Consider the following 17,133-nt stretch of genomic DNA (forward strand, 5'->3'; position numbering starts at 1 on the left):
ATTCATCCCAGACTGTTTGCAAGATGTCTGTCTTCTCGGACTGTAGCTACTGCATCAGTTATCCTGGGTTTTAGCTCATCAATATCAAGTGATAAGGGAGGAACATAAACACGATCTTAAACGTTTTTCATCCCTCAGCACTTGATATTGAGGAGCTAAAAACCAGGATAACTGAAGCAGTAGCTACAGTCCGAGAAGACATCTTGCTAACAGTCTGGGAAAATTTTGTTATCATGGCAATTCTGTTGCTCAAGTCGCCATTTTGTCACACCATGAGTGGGAGGAGACTGTCTAGCTGGGCCAATGGCAGGCGTTCATGCCCTTGACCAATAGCAGTACTCGCCTACTAGTATAAATTCTGCTGCTCTTGTAAGTTTATCAGAGATTGACAATTGTGTAATAACCGAAACCGGTCTTTCTAAGTATCAATAAATCTGTGGTTTTTTGACAATTTCTTAGTCTTTTTCATTCAATATGAATTTGGCTACCGTCTAGATGTCGCCCGAGCCTGAAAAGGAGGGCACATAGAATATTTAAAATACATAATCATAAACTTGACAATTCTGTGAGTAATTTAATGTAAAATTGGTTTGTGTACTTCATTTTTTAAAATAAATATAACTGTTAAAAATTGGGTCGTTCTTTTTGAAACACCCGGTATTTGTTAATTGAACTATGGTGAGGTCCACGTTATTTATTTATATGAGGTCCATGAACACAGACTGGAGGTCTCTGAAATGATGATGCTGAGATGGAGTTTAGTTTTATCCTAAGTCATTGACCAGCGCTGCTGGATAAACTGTGTCAAGAGTTTATAAAAAATGTCACAAGAAAGTTTCAAAATGTCATCTCACTATCAACAAATTCACTCAGGCTCCACCAATAAAGATTTCAAAACTGCTCGGAATTGTCTATCACTTGCACTATCCTTGACTCACTCTGGCAGCTTATTGAACATTTTGAATGCAATGAAAGGATAACACCTCTGAGTTGTTGCTAAACGCATCTTGGCATGTTGATAATGTGAGTCTGACGGGTTCCATAGCCATGTATCTCACCACGAGATCAGCACTCCTAGCTCTGTCTCTGATGCGAACCACACATTCAACAATGTACTGATTTGCAACTGTAAGACGAACCGGTTAAATTTTAACCGTGATTAACTCTACGAGAACCAATCAGAGAAGATGTTTTTGAAAATACAGCTTCTTTGATTGGTTCTCGTGGAATCACGGTTGAAATTTAACCGGCACTAAGTATTTTTTACTTGTTGAAGAGTGGCCAGCAATGAGCCATGTAGTCACTGCCCGTCAGCACTCGAACAGCCTTTTTCTGCCGAAGCAGCACATCACCAAGTCGCCCAAAGTGTCCCCACATGTGAAGTCCATAACAGACACGACTGTGAAACATGGCATAGTATACAGTAAGCAGTAGAGTTGCGGCGTAACTAGAAGGGTTCGAGTCAACGCCAAGGAATTGCACTTTCAGTTGTTATGATATTGAAGCTGGTAATAGTATCTTAAGTCACAAGGACGGGAACGGCCGTTTTGCAGGCGAGAATGATGTTTCTAGTCGAGGCGTTAGCCGATACTAGAATTCCATTCGAGCACTGCAAAAGACATCCACGTCCAAGTAACTTACACTATTTTTTGTCATAATAATCTAGAAAAGAATAATTCAGAAACAGAAAACATTACCTGCTTGTGCTGACACTACTGCATGCATTTTATTAACATAACCCAGTTTACAAGGTTCGAATCAGGAATTTATTGATTGTAGTTGACAAAACATCCACCTGGAGCGCTTAAAGGCGGCAGTTTTGCTGTTCCAAATCCGTAACTAGGAAACAAACTCGACTATTACTATGCTGTAATGAGAATCATATGTTTATTTGTTCTACAATCAGCTGTTTACCGGCTTGATTTCATGGATGTAAAACAGCTGAAATTGAATGACTAATGACAAAAAATATATTTTTCCTACAGATACCTTGAAAAGTGACCATTTGTGCACTGATTGCAGGCCGCAAAGAATCACTTTTCCGCACTAGTGCGCAAAGTGAGTACTTTACGTACTCCAGATTTGCAGCATGACAACGCAAAATAGTTAGTAGGTTGTAAGGAGCACCAGTGCAGCAAAATCAAAATTAAGTTGGTAATACTCATAGTGAGGCCCACGTTATAATGAATGGCAGTGGAGAACAACGTTGCCTTGCCATTATGTGCCTTCATTATAGTCATTTCAATGCTTACATAACATAAACCCCCTTCAAGCAGTCACATAAATTTTCAATTGAATTACTAATCATTATAATTCAATTATCATTATTCAATTTTAAATAAATTAAGGTTTTTATTAATAATAAAATTACACAGAAAAACATTTGATGGATATCAGGGAATTTTACCCATAATTACCCACTTTTCATATTCAATGGTAACTGTAGGAAAAATTTAATGTGAAATACGTGCGCAAAGTTCGTTTGCTGCACTCAAAAAAACCATTACGTTTCTTAAACTATTACGTTTTTCAAAAACGTAAACGTTTTCTTTCGGTGCAGCAAATTGTCACTTTGCGCACTAGTTGCACAAATAACTAATTCATATCTTTATTTCATGTTTTCAGGGATACAAGAAGAACTTCTATCGTTGAGGAACGAATCTGGCACTAGGACAACAGTTGTGATAAAGATGAAGGGTGACGTTGATGTCCTTGTCAGTCCTCTTGTTCTTGAATCTCTCCAGAGGTAAGCTTCACAACTCATAGTATTTCTTGAAGATATAAGATAAAATCCTTAATGTGACTTTTTCATAACCTATTATTTGAACTGTGTTGTATTTATTGGAATAGGAACAGGTTTGAGCTTCAGCTATCCTGTTGATTCCACCAGCAAGTGATTGTAATAATGGAATAGAAGAAAATTACAAGGTATACTACCGAAAAAATAAAATAGTATTTGTTCAATTCAAATATGACAACTGTGATTGATAATTGTTACAGCCTTATATTACATCTGGTTGGCCTGGAACGGCCTCAGACAAGTAAAGGTGCTATAGTGAGGTCCACGTTGTAGTGGCAATGTTTGATTAGCAATGGTATTGCTATCCTTGTCTATCATTCAACAAATCGGATAGCGCTATCTCTTTCTCGCTTTGCTCTGCTGCCAGATCGTCCTTCAACAATGTAGAAATATAATTAACAAAATATTTCATCTTATAAATACAGGGTGTCTATAAAAGAACTCCGGGGTTTAAAAAATTAATATTTTTTCAACTATAAAAGATAGCAAAATTTGATCAATTCCTTTGAAACAAGCAGCTCAAAGAGTTTTACTCATACCAATTGGGAATGTTTCTCTCAACAGTTGGCAGCGCTGCGGAGCGTTGACCTTGAAATGACGTAGCGGCTGCGGCAGGAAGTCAGTGTCGTCTGGACTGCCGCGCTATGGCGACGCCTCAACAAAAGGCTCAATGTGTTATTTGGCTCATAGAAACTAATTCTGTTTTTTCTGTACAAAGAAACTTTCGACGTAGCTACTATGGTGTTGACCCGCCTACAGACAAAACAATTCGTCAGTGGTTAAGTGGTTAAGTTTTATGGTGTTGACCCGCCTACAGACAAAACAATTCGTCAGTGGTTAAGTGCCTTCAAGGAAACAGGAAGTGTTTTGAAGCAAAAGTCGCCGGGTAGGCCGCGTGTGTCTCAAGAGAATGTGGACAGAATCCGAGCTTCATGCACTCGAAGCCCTAAGAAATCCTTAACAAGACGCAGTCTGGAGTTGGGGTTACCAAGATCAACAGTCCATAAGGTAATTCATAAAAGACTTCGTTTAACTGCCTACAAGATTCAACTTTTACACCATATCAAACCGGCAGACAAGGTTAAGAGATTCGACTTTTCTGTTTCCAAGCTGGATAAAATTGATGAAGATAATGATTTTTTAAAAAGTGTGGTTTTTAGTGATGAAGCTACTTTTCATGTGAACGGAACTGTAAACAGGCATAATTGCAGAGTTTGGGGTTCAGAGCCGCCCCATGAGTTTATTGAGTACGAACGTGACACGCCCAAAGTGAATGTTTGGTGTGCTCTTATGCATGACAGAGTCATAGGACCCTTCATTTTTGACGAAAGGAATATCAATGGTGATGTCTATTGTGACATGTTAGAGGAGTATGTTTATCCTCAGTTGGATGACATTGAGGCGGAGAAAGGTTTAGTTTATTTCCAACAAGATGGGGCGCCGCCACACTTCAGTTTGCGTGTCCGTGAGTCACTGGACGCTCGTTTCGGCAACAGGTGGATTGGAAGGGAAGGACCTATTCCATGGCCACCAAGGAGCCCTGATATGACTCCGTTGGACTTTTTCTTCTGGGGGCATATCAAGAATCTTGTATATGCGGAGAAAATTCGAAATGTACGCCATCTCAGGGAACGAATAGTGAATTGCGTGGCGTCCGTTCCCCCAGACATGCTCGCCAGGACATGGGAAGAGGTAGAATACCGTTTCGACGTGTGCCGTGCCACTCATGGAGCTCACATTGAACTTTACTAAGTTGTTAAAAAATCTTGAAAATATAGGCTTTCTAATCAGTGATCACTTGAAAATGGCATCAATGTTGAAACATGTTGTGATAAAATATTTCAAGTGAAGGGTACTGAGATTATTATTTTCTTTATATTGATATTACAAGTAGCCCTATACAGAAAAGAGATAAATATCTCATCTTAATTATGAAATTAAGTTTTTGCTTTTTAAATGAGATTTTGTGTATGAAAATAGTTTTCTTGATTTTAACTTTTATAAAATAGAAACTCAGGAAGTGAACGTGCAAATTTTTAGTGAGAAAACATGAAGAACCCAAGACATAGTCTATAAACTTGAGTGTTGATAGGAAATAACATTGGGTAATACGGCAAAGCAGAACATCCGAAAGGATCTCTCCGCCGATAAAAGCCATAAGAATAAATAAATAAATCTTAATTATGGAAATTCATTATGAAATTATTGAAAAATATTATAATTTCTTGCTCAATAACATATAATTGATTATTTTAAACGAGAATGAACAGTTTATATTACATCAATAAACCTGTATCAGCTACCGTCTATAGAAAGCATTGACAAGACTGAGTTTCGGCATCGTTGCTCTCTTATCTTAGAATAGAATATCTTTATCAGCATCAATAGAATATCACAATAATTTGACATATAGGCCAGTCAACACAATACAATATCTTTCTCCACTGCCATTATAACGTGGACCTTACTATAGCAAAAAAGCAAGACACGATTGATGCAATTTATATTTCGTATCAAATTACTATTCATCTCTAGTTACATCTGGTAACACCTAATATTATTGCTGACGCAGTATTCCATTGTAATGCTCGATCATTGTACTTTTAGTCAGTCTACTGCTGCCAAACTTCACCGAGAGCACTTCTCTTTTATTCGCTATATATTTTTTAACTAGTAGTTCTATGAACAGGAGACCTCACGCAGTATTCTCATCCACAAATACCTGATTGAAACTATAGAACTTATGGAAATACAGCAATAGACTGGCTTCTCCCCACATCTGTGTAATCACTTGTCAGCTGATTTATGATGAATAATTCTATAGTCTGATTTCCACTCTAATATTGGCGTATGAAGGAGGCTCCTTTTTCCTTTTATATTATCCTTGAAATGCAAAATTTCCAAAAACCTTGCATATACGTCGACGCGCAATTAAAAAAGGAACATACGTGTCAAATTTCATGAAAATCTATTACCGCGCTTCGCCGTAAATGCGCAACATATAAACATGTAAACATTCAAACATTCAAACATTAAGAGAAATGCCAAACCGTCGACTTGAATCTTAGACCTCACTTCGCTCGGTCAATTATGTGTTTGAAAATAAAGTTTTTCTTTCTAAATAGGTGTTTGATTACCCCAGAACTATAACTTCTGACTATTGTAGGTTGAATGTTATTTACTGTGAAAAATGCAAATGTTGTTTTTTTTTAGGTTCATAGACGCACTAACACCAACACTTAGCACGCTCCACCCGTTAAGCGTGCTCAATCACCTGCACTTTGGCTGCATGGAGCGTGTGGAGGCAGCAAATGTGCTCAAGAAGGACAAGTACCTGTCAGGCTTGCAGGGAGGCGGCAGCAAACGGAGTACGGCTGAAAGGGGCGGCGGCCCTAGTGGGGGCGGTGGACCCAGTCAGCCTCACAGTGTCTACGAGGAGTGTATTGCCACACAGGTGCAGGGCACTGTCATATTTCCCAAGGTAAACAAATTGTAAATTTATATTTATTTAAATATTTTCACAAAATAAAATTGACCATAAGTTGAGGAACTGGACGACCTATAATGAGGTCCACGTTATAATGGTAGTGGAGAAAGATGGGGAACAACGTTGCCGATCCTCTGTCTTGTCACTTTGCCTTCCATGGAGGTTAACTGATACCGGATTATTGATGTAATATTAACTGTTCATTCTCGTTTAAAATAATCAATTATATTTTATTAAGCATTTATATCAATGAATTTTCATACTCAAGATAAAAATATTATGTTAATTAATTATATTTCTACATTGTTAAAAACGATGTGACAAAAGAGCAAAGCGAGAAAGAGATAGCGCTATCCGCTTTGTTAAATATATATATAAGCGTCTGGTGTCGCAGTGGTTAGGGCAACAAAAGTCAAGAGTAAAAAATGGAGCCTACCAATTTGGATTTGTCATAACATAAAATATTAATTAATATACATGAAACTAACAACTTACAATCAGTTTTTTCGGATTAACATCAAATTCCGTTCAACTCCCTCAGCCACAGCACAGCCTCCTCATCCGCCAGGTGCAATCTAGGCAACCCTCCAGGAAAATGATACAATGGACATGACGAGACAATGTGGTTCATGGTTTGAGTCTCTCCACACTCGCAATTGGGGGACTCTGCAAATCCCCAAATATGCATGCTCTTATAGCATCTTCCCTGGCCAGTTCTGAACCTGTTTAGGCGAACCCACTGCTGTCGGGGCAACTCAAATCCAGGAACTCTGCTGCCTGGATCAGACACAAGCTCTTCATTTTTCACCTCCTGAGATTCCCACATACCAGACCTCTTCTGTGCTGTGGAGTTTGTAAATCCCGCTTCATAGGGGTAAAGCCAGATTGGCTTTCTGGATTTAAGGCGCAATGCAGCAGGAGAATCTGGATGTAGATCCATATGTATTGGAAGTGTTAGTATTGCATCGATCTTCGTCACCTCCCTTATAGCAATCTCCTCTCTTCTCAGTTGTGGGGGTGGGATGTGACTGAGAACTGGAAGCCAATTGGTGTCTGTTGGCATCAAACAACCAGTGACCACGCGCATTGCACTATTTAGCACTGTGTCCACCAAATGAGTATGGCACCATACTCTGCAGCACTGTAGATAAGCGCCAAATATGCAGTTCTGAGAGTGTTTGCACTACTGCCCCAAGAAGATCCAGCTAGCTTCTGCAACAAGTTCACCATGGTTGTTATTTTCTTTTTCACTTTCCCTCACTTTCCCCAGGTGCTCACGAAAAGTGAGAGTTCTGTCCAGGGTGATCCCCAGTGAAGTTGAATGATAGACAAGGATAGCAATACCAATGCTAATCAAACACTGCCATTATAACGTGGACCTCACTATAGCCTAATCTAATCTACCGGCTTTTTAAAATAATGATATTTTTGATCAAGAATGAACAGCTAATATTACATAAAATATACTGGAATATCATAACCTAGCCTTAGTCAACAAATGATTTATCTGGCGACATTGCGGAGGTAGAAAAGGATAGAGCTATCTGATTTGTCTAATATCTGACAAGGATAGCAACATCAATGTTAAACAAATGCAGACTTTTAACGTGAATCTTATTGTATAGTGAGGTCCACGTTATAAAATGAAAATTGACTCAATTTTTAAAATGAATAAATTAAGTGATTCGGTCTCTTCTTCGCACACAGCCATCATAGCCCACGTGAAGAAAATTTCCTATAATGCTTTCTATAATTTTTTGTAACATGTATTTATAAAGAGGAATAAATTGATTTGATTTGATTTTATAATGGCAGTGTTTGATTAGCAATGGTATTGCTATCCTTGTCTATCATTCAACAAAGCGGATAGCGCTATCTCTTTGTCGCAGTGCTCCCTCTTTAATTAATCAATTAACTCAAATTAATTAACGCAGTCCTCATAATTAATTAACAAAATATTTCATCCTAACTATGAAAATTCATTATAAAGTTATTGAAAAATATAATTTCTTGCTTAATAAAATATAATCGATTATTTCAAACGAGAATGAACTGTTCATATTGCATCAATAAACCTGTATCAGCTACCGTCTATAGAAGGCATTGACAATTCAGAAGTTTGGCAACGTCTTTCTCCTATCTTTCTCCACTGCCATTATAACGTGGACCTCACTATAGGTGGCATGTTATCATGAAAGAACGATAGCATGGTTGGTGTTGAAAAAAACTGATTTTGAATCACATGCTGTTGTATGATTATTTACATGAATATCAATTTACTTACTGTAATCAATGTTTATTGATGTAATATTTCAGATCAATATAGCCCTGCTGCAGGCGTCTGTTGTTGAAGAAGTGATCTCGTTCTCAGCGCTTGACAACATCAGAGACTTGACTTGTGTTTCACTGCTGGCCGTGTCTTTGGACGGAGTCACTGCCCGGTTTCATTGTGGCAAACAGGTCAGTCAACTAATCATCACCATAGAGAAAATACAGCATAAGAAGATTTAGGGCAGTGGTTCTCAAACTTTTCACTTCGAGCCCCCCTGCATAATTCAGCTGTAAGCCGGGCCTCCCTACATATAACAACAAATTCTATACAAAAAATTATTATTTATTCAGGTACTATAGCTACTATAGTACATAGTTGCTACTTTTGTTTCTCATAGTAATTAACAATAAAAAGAGCTTCAGTGTGAATGATGAGCTTGTTTTTTTCGCAGAGTTTGTTGAAAAGAGGTGTTAGCTCTGATTATGCTACTCTAAGTTCCTGGGTCACATCCAGTCTTGATGTAAATTTACTTTTCATGGCAGCTAGAGAAGAATACCCAGTTTCACACGAATAAGTTGTCTCAAATGGAGTCAATATCTTCAATGCCTTTTCACTCAAAATTGGATGTTCCCTGTGCACACCAATCCAGAAGTATGTGAGAGAATATTCTTCATACTCCATTTTAAGCGCATAGTCACTTTAGAGATCAATGAGGTTTTCATTTTCTATCAAGTTGAGGGAGCACTCATTGATTTAGAATTGGAATGGCTTTTGAATCCATGCCAAACCATTCAAGTTCTCATTCAAATATTTTTAAGTAGAATTTTAAAAGTAGAAAGATTGGTGGTCGTAATTATTTTAGAAGTAAATTTAAAGAATTTTCCAACAAAGCTTTGTCCCCCCCCTGAGCATTTATCGCGCCCCCCTTGGGGGTCTCACCCCACACTTTGAGAACCACTGGTTTAGGACGTTCATGTCCCAAATTTCAATGTCAACTCAAGCCGATAGTCCTAGCAGTTCTTTTTCGTGAAGCTGGTACTGTGCCGTTCATGCACTTTCACCCGGCCTAAACAGTAATAATAGACAGTAGTCGACAGTAACAGTAGTCGACAGTAATCGGCTTGAAATTTGGAATATAAACAACCAAAATATAGCATAAGAAGATATTCATTGGTATAGGGCGTTTATGTTCTAAATTTCACTATTAACTCAAGCCGATAGTCCCAACAGTTCTTTTTCGTGAAGGTGGTAGGCCCTCATACCATGCCGTTCATACATTTTCACCCGGCCTAAACAGTAATAGTAGACAGTAGTCGACAGTAATCGGCTTTGAGTTAACGTAAAATCGCCCTGAAATTTGGAACATAAACGACCAATACCTTGGTATATGTTCTTATGCCATCTTTTCTGTATGGTATTGAATAGATAATCTAGTTGAACTTTGATATAGAGAAAGTATCTGGTGTTGAATGGCATGTTTGAATGTTTCTTGCATCAAATAAATTATTCTTCTCTTAAACCTTTCACAATATAATATGAGCTTGTTGTGGTCTGTCAATAATCAAAATCTAAAACTGAAAACTATCTAACATTTTTATAAGTTTGCATTCATCCATACTATCACAAATTATCATAAATTTAAAATAGAATTGAAATACTATTATTAGTTTACTATTGTCTATTGAAATACTATTTGTAATTGTTTTCTTTCTACGAGTGTGGTTAGCTTAAGATTTAATTCACAATTTCTTCTACAGTATTCACACGTATGTGTCTATGGTATGTGTTCTTTGGTAGAGAGTTAGTGGGGAGGATATTTTTAATATTCTTTCCGAAGAATGGACATTGATATGTCCAAAGCTCCGCCAATTTATGTAGATGCATAACAATATAATATCTATAGTTATTATATTACAAATTACTTTTTCATATCATATACAGTTCAATAATTAATTTCTTAGTCTATATTATGTAAATTCATCTATAATTTTGCTGTATTGTAAGCCATTGTATATAAGTGTATAAGCCAGTATATTGTAATCTACATAAATAAAGTACTCAATCCATCAATCTATTGTACCTACTGTTTGTGTATTTGATTCATTACTATACTGTCTACTATTTGTAATTGTTTATCTTTTTACGATAAATGTCAGGCTCGAGAAGTGGTACAGACCTTTCAGCGACCCCCGGTGCAGCCGAGCGGCGTGAAGAAGTCGCTGGCCAAGGGAGGCAAGGCATTCCTGTTGGGCCATCAGACCGGCTCCTCAGGTCAGGCAGATGTGGTCACAGGCGAACCGGTCTACATAGAGACCTGCGAGAAACAGCAGCAGGAGAGTGTTATCACACTTAATATCAGTGAGTCGAAATTCATTCTTTATTGATTGATATGAATAAAGTTGAGCATTTGCTTATACTTCTAAAATATGGAGCATTTGCTTCATTTTCTATGAATAAACGTGAGCAAAACCTTTTTCTCATGCTCATCAAAAAAATAGTTTGAGCATTTGTTCAAAAGTAAAAGCTTTTGCTCAAAATTGTATGAATAAACTAGAGCATTTGCTCAACTTTTGAAGCAAATGCTTTAAAAAAGGTGAATCTAGTCAAGAGCAGCTTTTCACCTTTTGCTCATAGTAAAAATGGCTCAACTAATTCGTGTGAGTAAGAGGAAACTATACCAGATATGATCACAAACAATAGTTGAGAACTATAAAACTCTTTTTAGATTCAACCATGATATATATCATCATTATTCCTACAAAAGAATAAATACAAAAGATAAAAGATAAAGAAATACAAAATACCTGATATAAAAATAGCCATCACAAAATAGGAAATAGGCATTTAAGAAGATGAGAGTGTAGACGATTATAAGAAGCTATTGATATTATAAGAATATGCTGAAGGTTATTATAGAGATGACTTTTTTTACGCTATTATTTCAAAATTCTAAACTCAACTAACCTAAAACTCTATTCATAAATAGAAAACATAGCAGACGACGCAAACACAAGCGGTGCCCCCTACTTTCATATTTAGCGCTTCCGTGCGCTATAAAAACAAAGTAAGGCTACAAAAGCGAATCAGCTGATGAAAAATCTTCAAAATACGTGAGCATTTGCTCCAGAGCTCAGGAGCATAAGGTAAGAGTATAAGGTAAAGCTTATTCATATAAAAATGAGCAAATGCTTATGCTTCTACCTAATGCTCATGAGCAAAACCTTATGCTCCATGCTCATGCTCATGAGCATTTGCTCTGGTTTTATTCATATCGCCCAATAGGTACATCATCGAAATGAGGGAGAAAAATTCGACTGAGTCATTGTGAATATTGTAGAACCGTTCCATAATTGAATAAAAACACAAATCTGTTGTCAAATTCTACACTGTTTTATTTAGTACACGACCAAGGTTTCGTGACCGTCAATGAAGTTGACAGTCAATTTGAAAATGTGACCGGTGTGGTCACGAAACCTTGGTCGTGTACCGAATAAAACTGTGTAGAATTTGACAACATATTTGTGTTTCTATTCAATAGGGAGAAAAGAAATAAGGTAACCTTGTGCTATTCCTCTCCCAAATTTAGATAGGTTTACACCATAGTCCGAAATAGGTTAAGTCTTGTAGTTGTTCACTTCACAAAATTTCACAGTCCTTAATTATTTCCACAAAGTAGATTTTTGAATTTAGATGCTTCAAAACCAAACATAGAAGAAAGTTTATCAATATATGTAGTGAGGTCCGACGTTATAATGGCAGTACTTGATTAACATTTAGTTTGCCATCCTTGTCTGTGGTTAGCGTTAGAGTATCGTCTATTTTGCTCTCGCTGAAATTCGTGAAGTGATCAGTGGGCGTTGAATCCCTGCGGGGTATCTACAGTACGTATCCCGTAGCTTTGCCTCCGTGACTTTAAGACGGGATATAAGCAAATTATGGTTCACGGGGTAACATTCACGGCTTTGCAAAAACATGAGGCTTCAGAGACCCTAGATCCCTAGATGAAGGAAGCTCCCTACACACTGAGATTCTTCATGAATGAGGGAGTTGCAACGTACAGGGTCTGTATAATAAGTAACCGGACTGACCTCAGGAAATTTTTTATTGGCAAAATATGTATAATTTTTCATCAGATATCTTCAAAGTAGTCCCTATTGGAAACGATAACACACTGATACCGGATTTTCAAATCCCTGAACGCTCCCTGGAAGTCGGCAACCTCTATGCTGTCTAGAGCCTTCGTCGTAGCTCGTTGAACGTTTTCCAGAGTCCCGAACCGCGTCCCCTTAAGTTGTCTCTTGATCTTGGGGTTGGCCGGGTGGCACAAATTCTTTGTGAACGACCAGTACTACAGAGAGGTGCTCCGTCAACTAACCGCCCGGGTTCATCGAGTCCGTCCGGGGATTGCCGATTCGTGGATCCTCCATCACGACAATGCTCCGTCGCACACCTGCCTACTCGTCACCGAGCAGTTGGCCAAATAGTCGAGGGTAACGTTACCACATCATCCTTACAGCCCGGATATGGCACCACCGGACTTCTGTTTTTTCCCCAAGATCAAGAGACAACTTTAGGGGACGCGGTTCGGGACTCTGGAAAACGTTCAACGTGCTACGACGAGGGCTCTAGACAGCATAGAGGTTGCCGACTTCCAGGGAGTGTTCAGGGATTTGAAAATCCGGTATCAGTGTGTTATCGTTTTCAATAGGGACTACTTTGAAGATATCTGATGAAAAATTGTACATATGAGTGCATTGAAATAATTTTTTTTTAATAAAAAATTCTTTATTGGTTCTTCAATACAATAACTATACCAAAACTCTAACTAACTAACTAACTCTAAACTCTAACTTACTAAAACTCTTTATTTTTCTTCAATACAATAACTATACAAAAAAAAAAACTTTCTGCAAAAATATAAGAAACCAATCACCTGCAAGGAAAATTCTGTGCGCAGGTGAGAGTTGTCTAATACAATTCAATATGAGTCATTAAGAACTTACAAAAGATGAAATAAGAAATTATATAATATAATAATAAAAGAAGATGATGAATAAGTGGAATAAGGGTGAAAGAAAGAATAAAAAAAGAAAGAAAGAGTGATGGCAAACATAATATTGAAACAAAGATAAGTATGTCAAAAAGTATGTCCTCGATTTTACTGGTAATTATCCATTTAATAGTTCTTCTTTTAAGCAAGTAATGTGAAAACTAATTCACCATTTTCTATTTATATTTTAGCTAGAATTAAGTAAAGAATATATATATATATATTATATATATATATATATATATATATATATATATATATATATGCAAAATTTCAAGTTTATCAGTTGAGTAGTTTAGACTTGATGATCATTCATGAATTTCATTCGTGAATTTCATATTCCCTAGATGTATAAGCCGATTCTTTCCTCCATTATATTAATATCGGGGACCGAGCTTCGCTCTGGAGTTCAAAAGCATAGAAAATTTATTAAGAAAGAAGAAATTATAATAACATTCATACAGAAATGTTCTATCTAATCACAGTAAATTGAGATTAATTCCCAGAGGAATGCAAAAATTTCCCTCACAAAGGCCCAGTTGCACAAAAACCGGTTAAATTTTAATCCTGATTAACTTCACGTGAACCAAATCAGAGAAGACCATTTCAAAAAGATGGATCTACTAGAATTAATCAGGATTGAAAATAACCCTGTTTTTTGCAACCGGCACTAAGTACCTGATTGAATGATTACAAAAGTTCAAGAGCTGAGTCATAATTTTGATACAGTCCCACACACATGAACTCGCTCACTCACTTCCATCACTAACAGACGACGAAATAATTATCCTTTTAATGTCCTTCAGCGAGTTTTCCCAGGGATGAGACCTAGTGCAATCGAATCTTTATATTATAAACCTACTATGTTCTGAATTTCGTGAGAATCGTTAGAGCCGTCTTCGAGATCCGGTGAAATACAAACATCTAAACATATGAACATATAAACAGAAGTTGCTCGTTTAATAGTATAGGATAGATCATATGTTCTCAAGTGTGCAACTTATTGAATAAAATATTTTTATTTTAAGTTTTCTATAATTTGAAGTATATATTTTTTATTTTGATGTATATTTATTGATTGATAATTTTGTTGTTGTGTTTTAGGCAAAGCACACGGTCAGCTGAGACGATTGAGGAACGAGTGCTCGATTCTGAAGGACGCTGTCATCACGGCCATCCCCAGCCACTGCTCACGTGTCATGTTCACCACATGTTCACGTAGCAGTGCCCACACCACGCCACCGCAGTCACGTAATACCACTGATGCCGATGACAAGGTTGGTCCACCAATCAATCGATTCTATTGATTCATACAATTAGTACATCATCAAAATGATAGGGAGACAAAAAATAAGGTAACCTTGTGCTATTCCTCTTCCAAAATGTAGATAAGGTTACACATATGCCCGGTTGCAGAGTCGTTAAGGTGCGTACAGATTTACGCGCCGCGAACATGAGCAATTCACTTTTAATCAGCTGATGCCAAGCTTTTTATATCTGCATCTTACCGTTTCTGTAAAAATACAGATATAGTCAGCTGATTAAAAGTGAATTGCTCAAGTTCTCGTCGCGTATATCTGTACGCACCTTTACATAAAATCAAACATAGCTATGTGAGACATAGTTTAAAATCACTGACATAAATGGTTGGTCGTTGCACAGTCGTTTGCTGAAGCCCATTTAGCTATAAATCTCGAATTAGCATCACACATAAGTCACACTGCAGCTCTATTCACTTTTTCCGTACATGCTTCTATCCAACCAATGTCTTGGCATCGGGGAAAGTTTCAATCGACATCACTGTGAACAGACCTAAAAGAACTCACATAAAATTGATAAACAATATGGTGACTCTTGGCTTTTGGCGAGATTTCTCACCATATTTAGCGATTTGAAGGTTACAAACAACTTGAAAAACATATGGAGAGAAGAAAATAATTTACTTATATATAGATGGTTTTTCATAAACATCTTTCAAAAAAAGCTATCACAACCTCTAAAATGCATTTGGTGGGAGTAGATATTTAACAGCACGACTTTGGGCCCATAACTTAAATGACCGTTTTCAGCTATTGGAGACATAAATAATCTCTTTTTGACGACTCTGCATTGGAATCATGTGTTTAATTGGGCGTTTTTAGTTTTATGGGAGCTAAAGTTTACTTTGACATCTGTGCAACGAAAAGTGGAGTTATGGCTTCATAAATAAGTTAAATGCCTGATTTTAACTTTATGTGACGACTCTGCAACCGGGCACTAGTCCAAAATATTAAATTTATAAATAAAATATTTCAAGTCTTGTAGTTGTTCACAAAATTTTCAGACCTTAATTATTTTCTATTTTTTCTCTCTCTTTTCTCCTCTCTTTATCTCTATCCCTATTCATAATTTATGAATAATTAGCAATACTGTCATTCAATTCAAATAAGTTTTTAAGCCAGCATATAATCCAACATACATAAATGAAGAACTCTAACTCTATCTTCCATTCTTTGGTAGAGAGTTACTGGGAAGTATACTCTGTGTATTCTTTCCAAAGAATGGACATTGATATATGTTCAAAGCTCCGCGAATTAATGTAGGCAATATTATCTTAAAGGTTTAAGTAATTTCTAAATTGCATTTTTTCTTATTATGTACAGTTCAATAATTATTAGGCAATTTTATTTTATAAGAGCAGATTGCCGGCCAGATAGCCGAGTTGTCTAAGGCGTTCACCCTTAAGTAGTTAAGTATTAAGTGCTACCTGGTCGCGGGTTCGAATCCCATTGAATAGGCATGGATATTTGATCATCTCATTATTCACCCTCGCACTTAATTTTCAAGTGATTTTGAAGCTCATAAATCGTTGGTTAATGAAGCTGGTCTTAAATCTTTGAAATCGAGGTCTTTAGTTGATATCAATTGTAATATCCTTTAGTATTTAATACCCTAATACCCTTTCTATTTAGTCTTCTGGTCCTAAATTAACCATATGATTGTTTTTGTTGCAGTTCCGTTATACCTGTGGTGAAGATGCACCAACTATGGTGGGACTATCCGAGGAGAAATTGGGTTTTCATTATGTTTGAGTGTGGACTTGAAGGAATTGCATTCAAGGTGAGCTAATTAATAATATTCTATTTATGTTACAAACAACACTGATGTGAAAAATTGGTAGATAAAATACTAAGCGCCCAGTTGCACAAAAGCCGGTTAAATTTTTATCGTGATTAATGTCACGACAACCAATCAGAGAAGGCTTCTTTGATCCACACGCAGTAATGAAATCCACAGTTACAATACAAGGCACTCAGCCTCCCTGTCAGTGGCTGCTCATGGAACCGCCATGTTTGAAAAATCTCCACAATATATGGGCTCAAAAATATATAATAGACTCCCTCGGGATATTAGAGACATGGCGGACTTATGAAGATTCAGAGGAGTGTTAAAGAGGATGTTGCTTGTAAGACCATACTATTCTGTGGATGAGTTTCTGCAGGAGTGATATGTTATTGTTCCTTGTCTTTGATTCTTCCCAGGCC

The 17,133-nt window shown here is 37.0% G+C and overlaps 1 protein-coding gene across 1 annotated transcript in view; it reads left to right on the forward strand.

Moving 5' to 3' along the window:
• Positions 1-17,133, forward strand: part of LOC111051914 (transmembrane protein KIAA1109) — a 150,173-nt gene that overhangs the window by 72,435 nt on the left and 60,605 nt on the right. Inside the window, 7 exon segments of the mRNA XM_039432017.1 lie at positions 2,626-2,746; positions 6,014-6,281; positions 8,604-8,747; positions 10,716-10,917; positions 14,714-14,886; positions 16,603-16,665; positions 16,667-16,708. Of these exon segments, the coding sequence (XP_039287951.1) occupies positions 2,626-2,746; positions 6,014-6,281; positions 8,604-8,747; positions 10,716-10,917; positions 14,714-14,886; positions 16,603-16,665; positions 16,667-16,708 (1,013 nt within the window).

Source organism: Nilaparvata lugens, chromosome 7 (assembly GCF_014356525.2).
Source record: "Nilaparvata lugens isolate BPH chromosome 7, ASM1435652v1, whole genome shotgun sequence".
Lineage (NCBI taxonomy): Eukaryota > Metazoa > Arthropoda > Insecta > Hemiptera > Delphacidae > Nilaparvata > Nilaparvata lugens.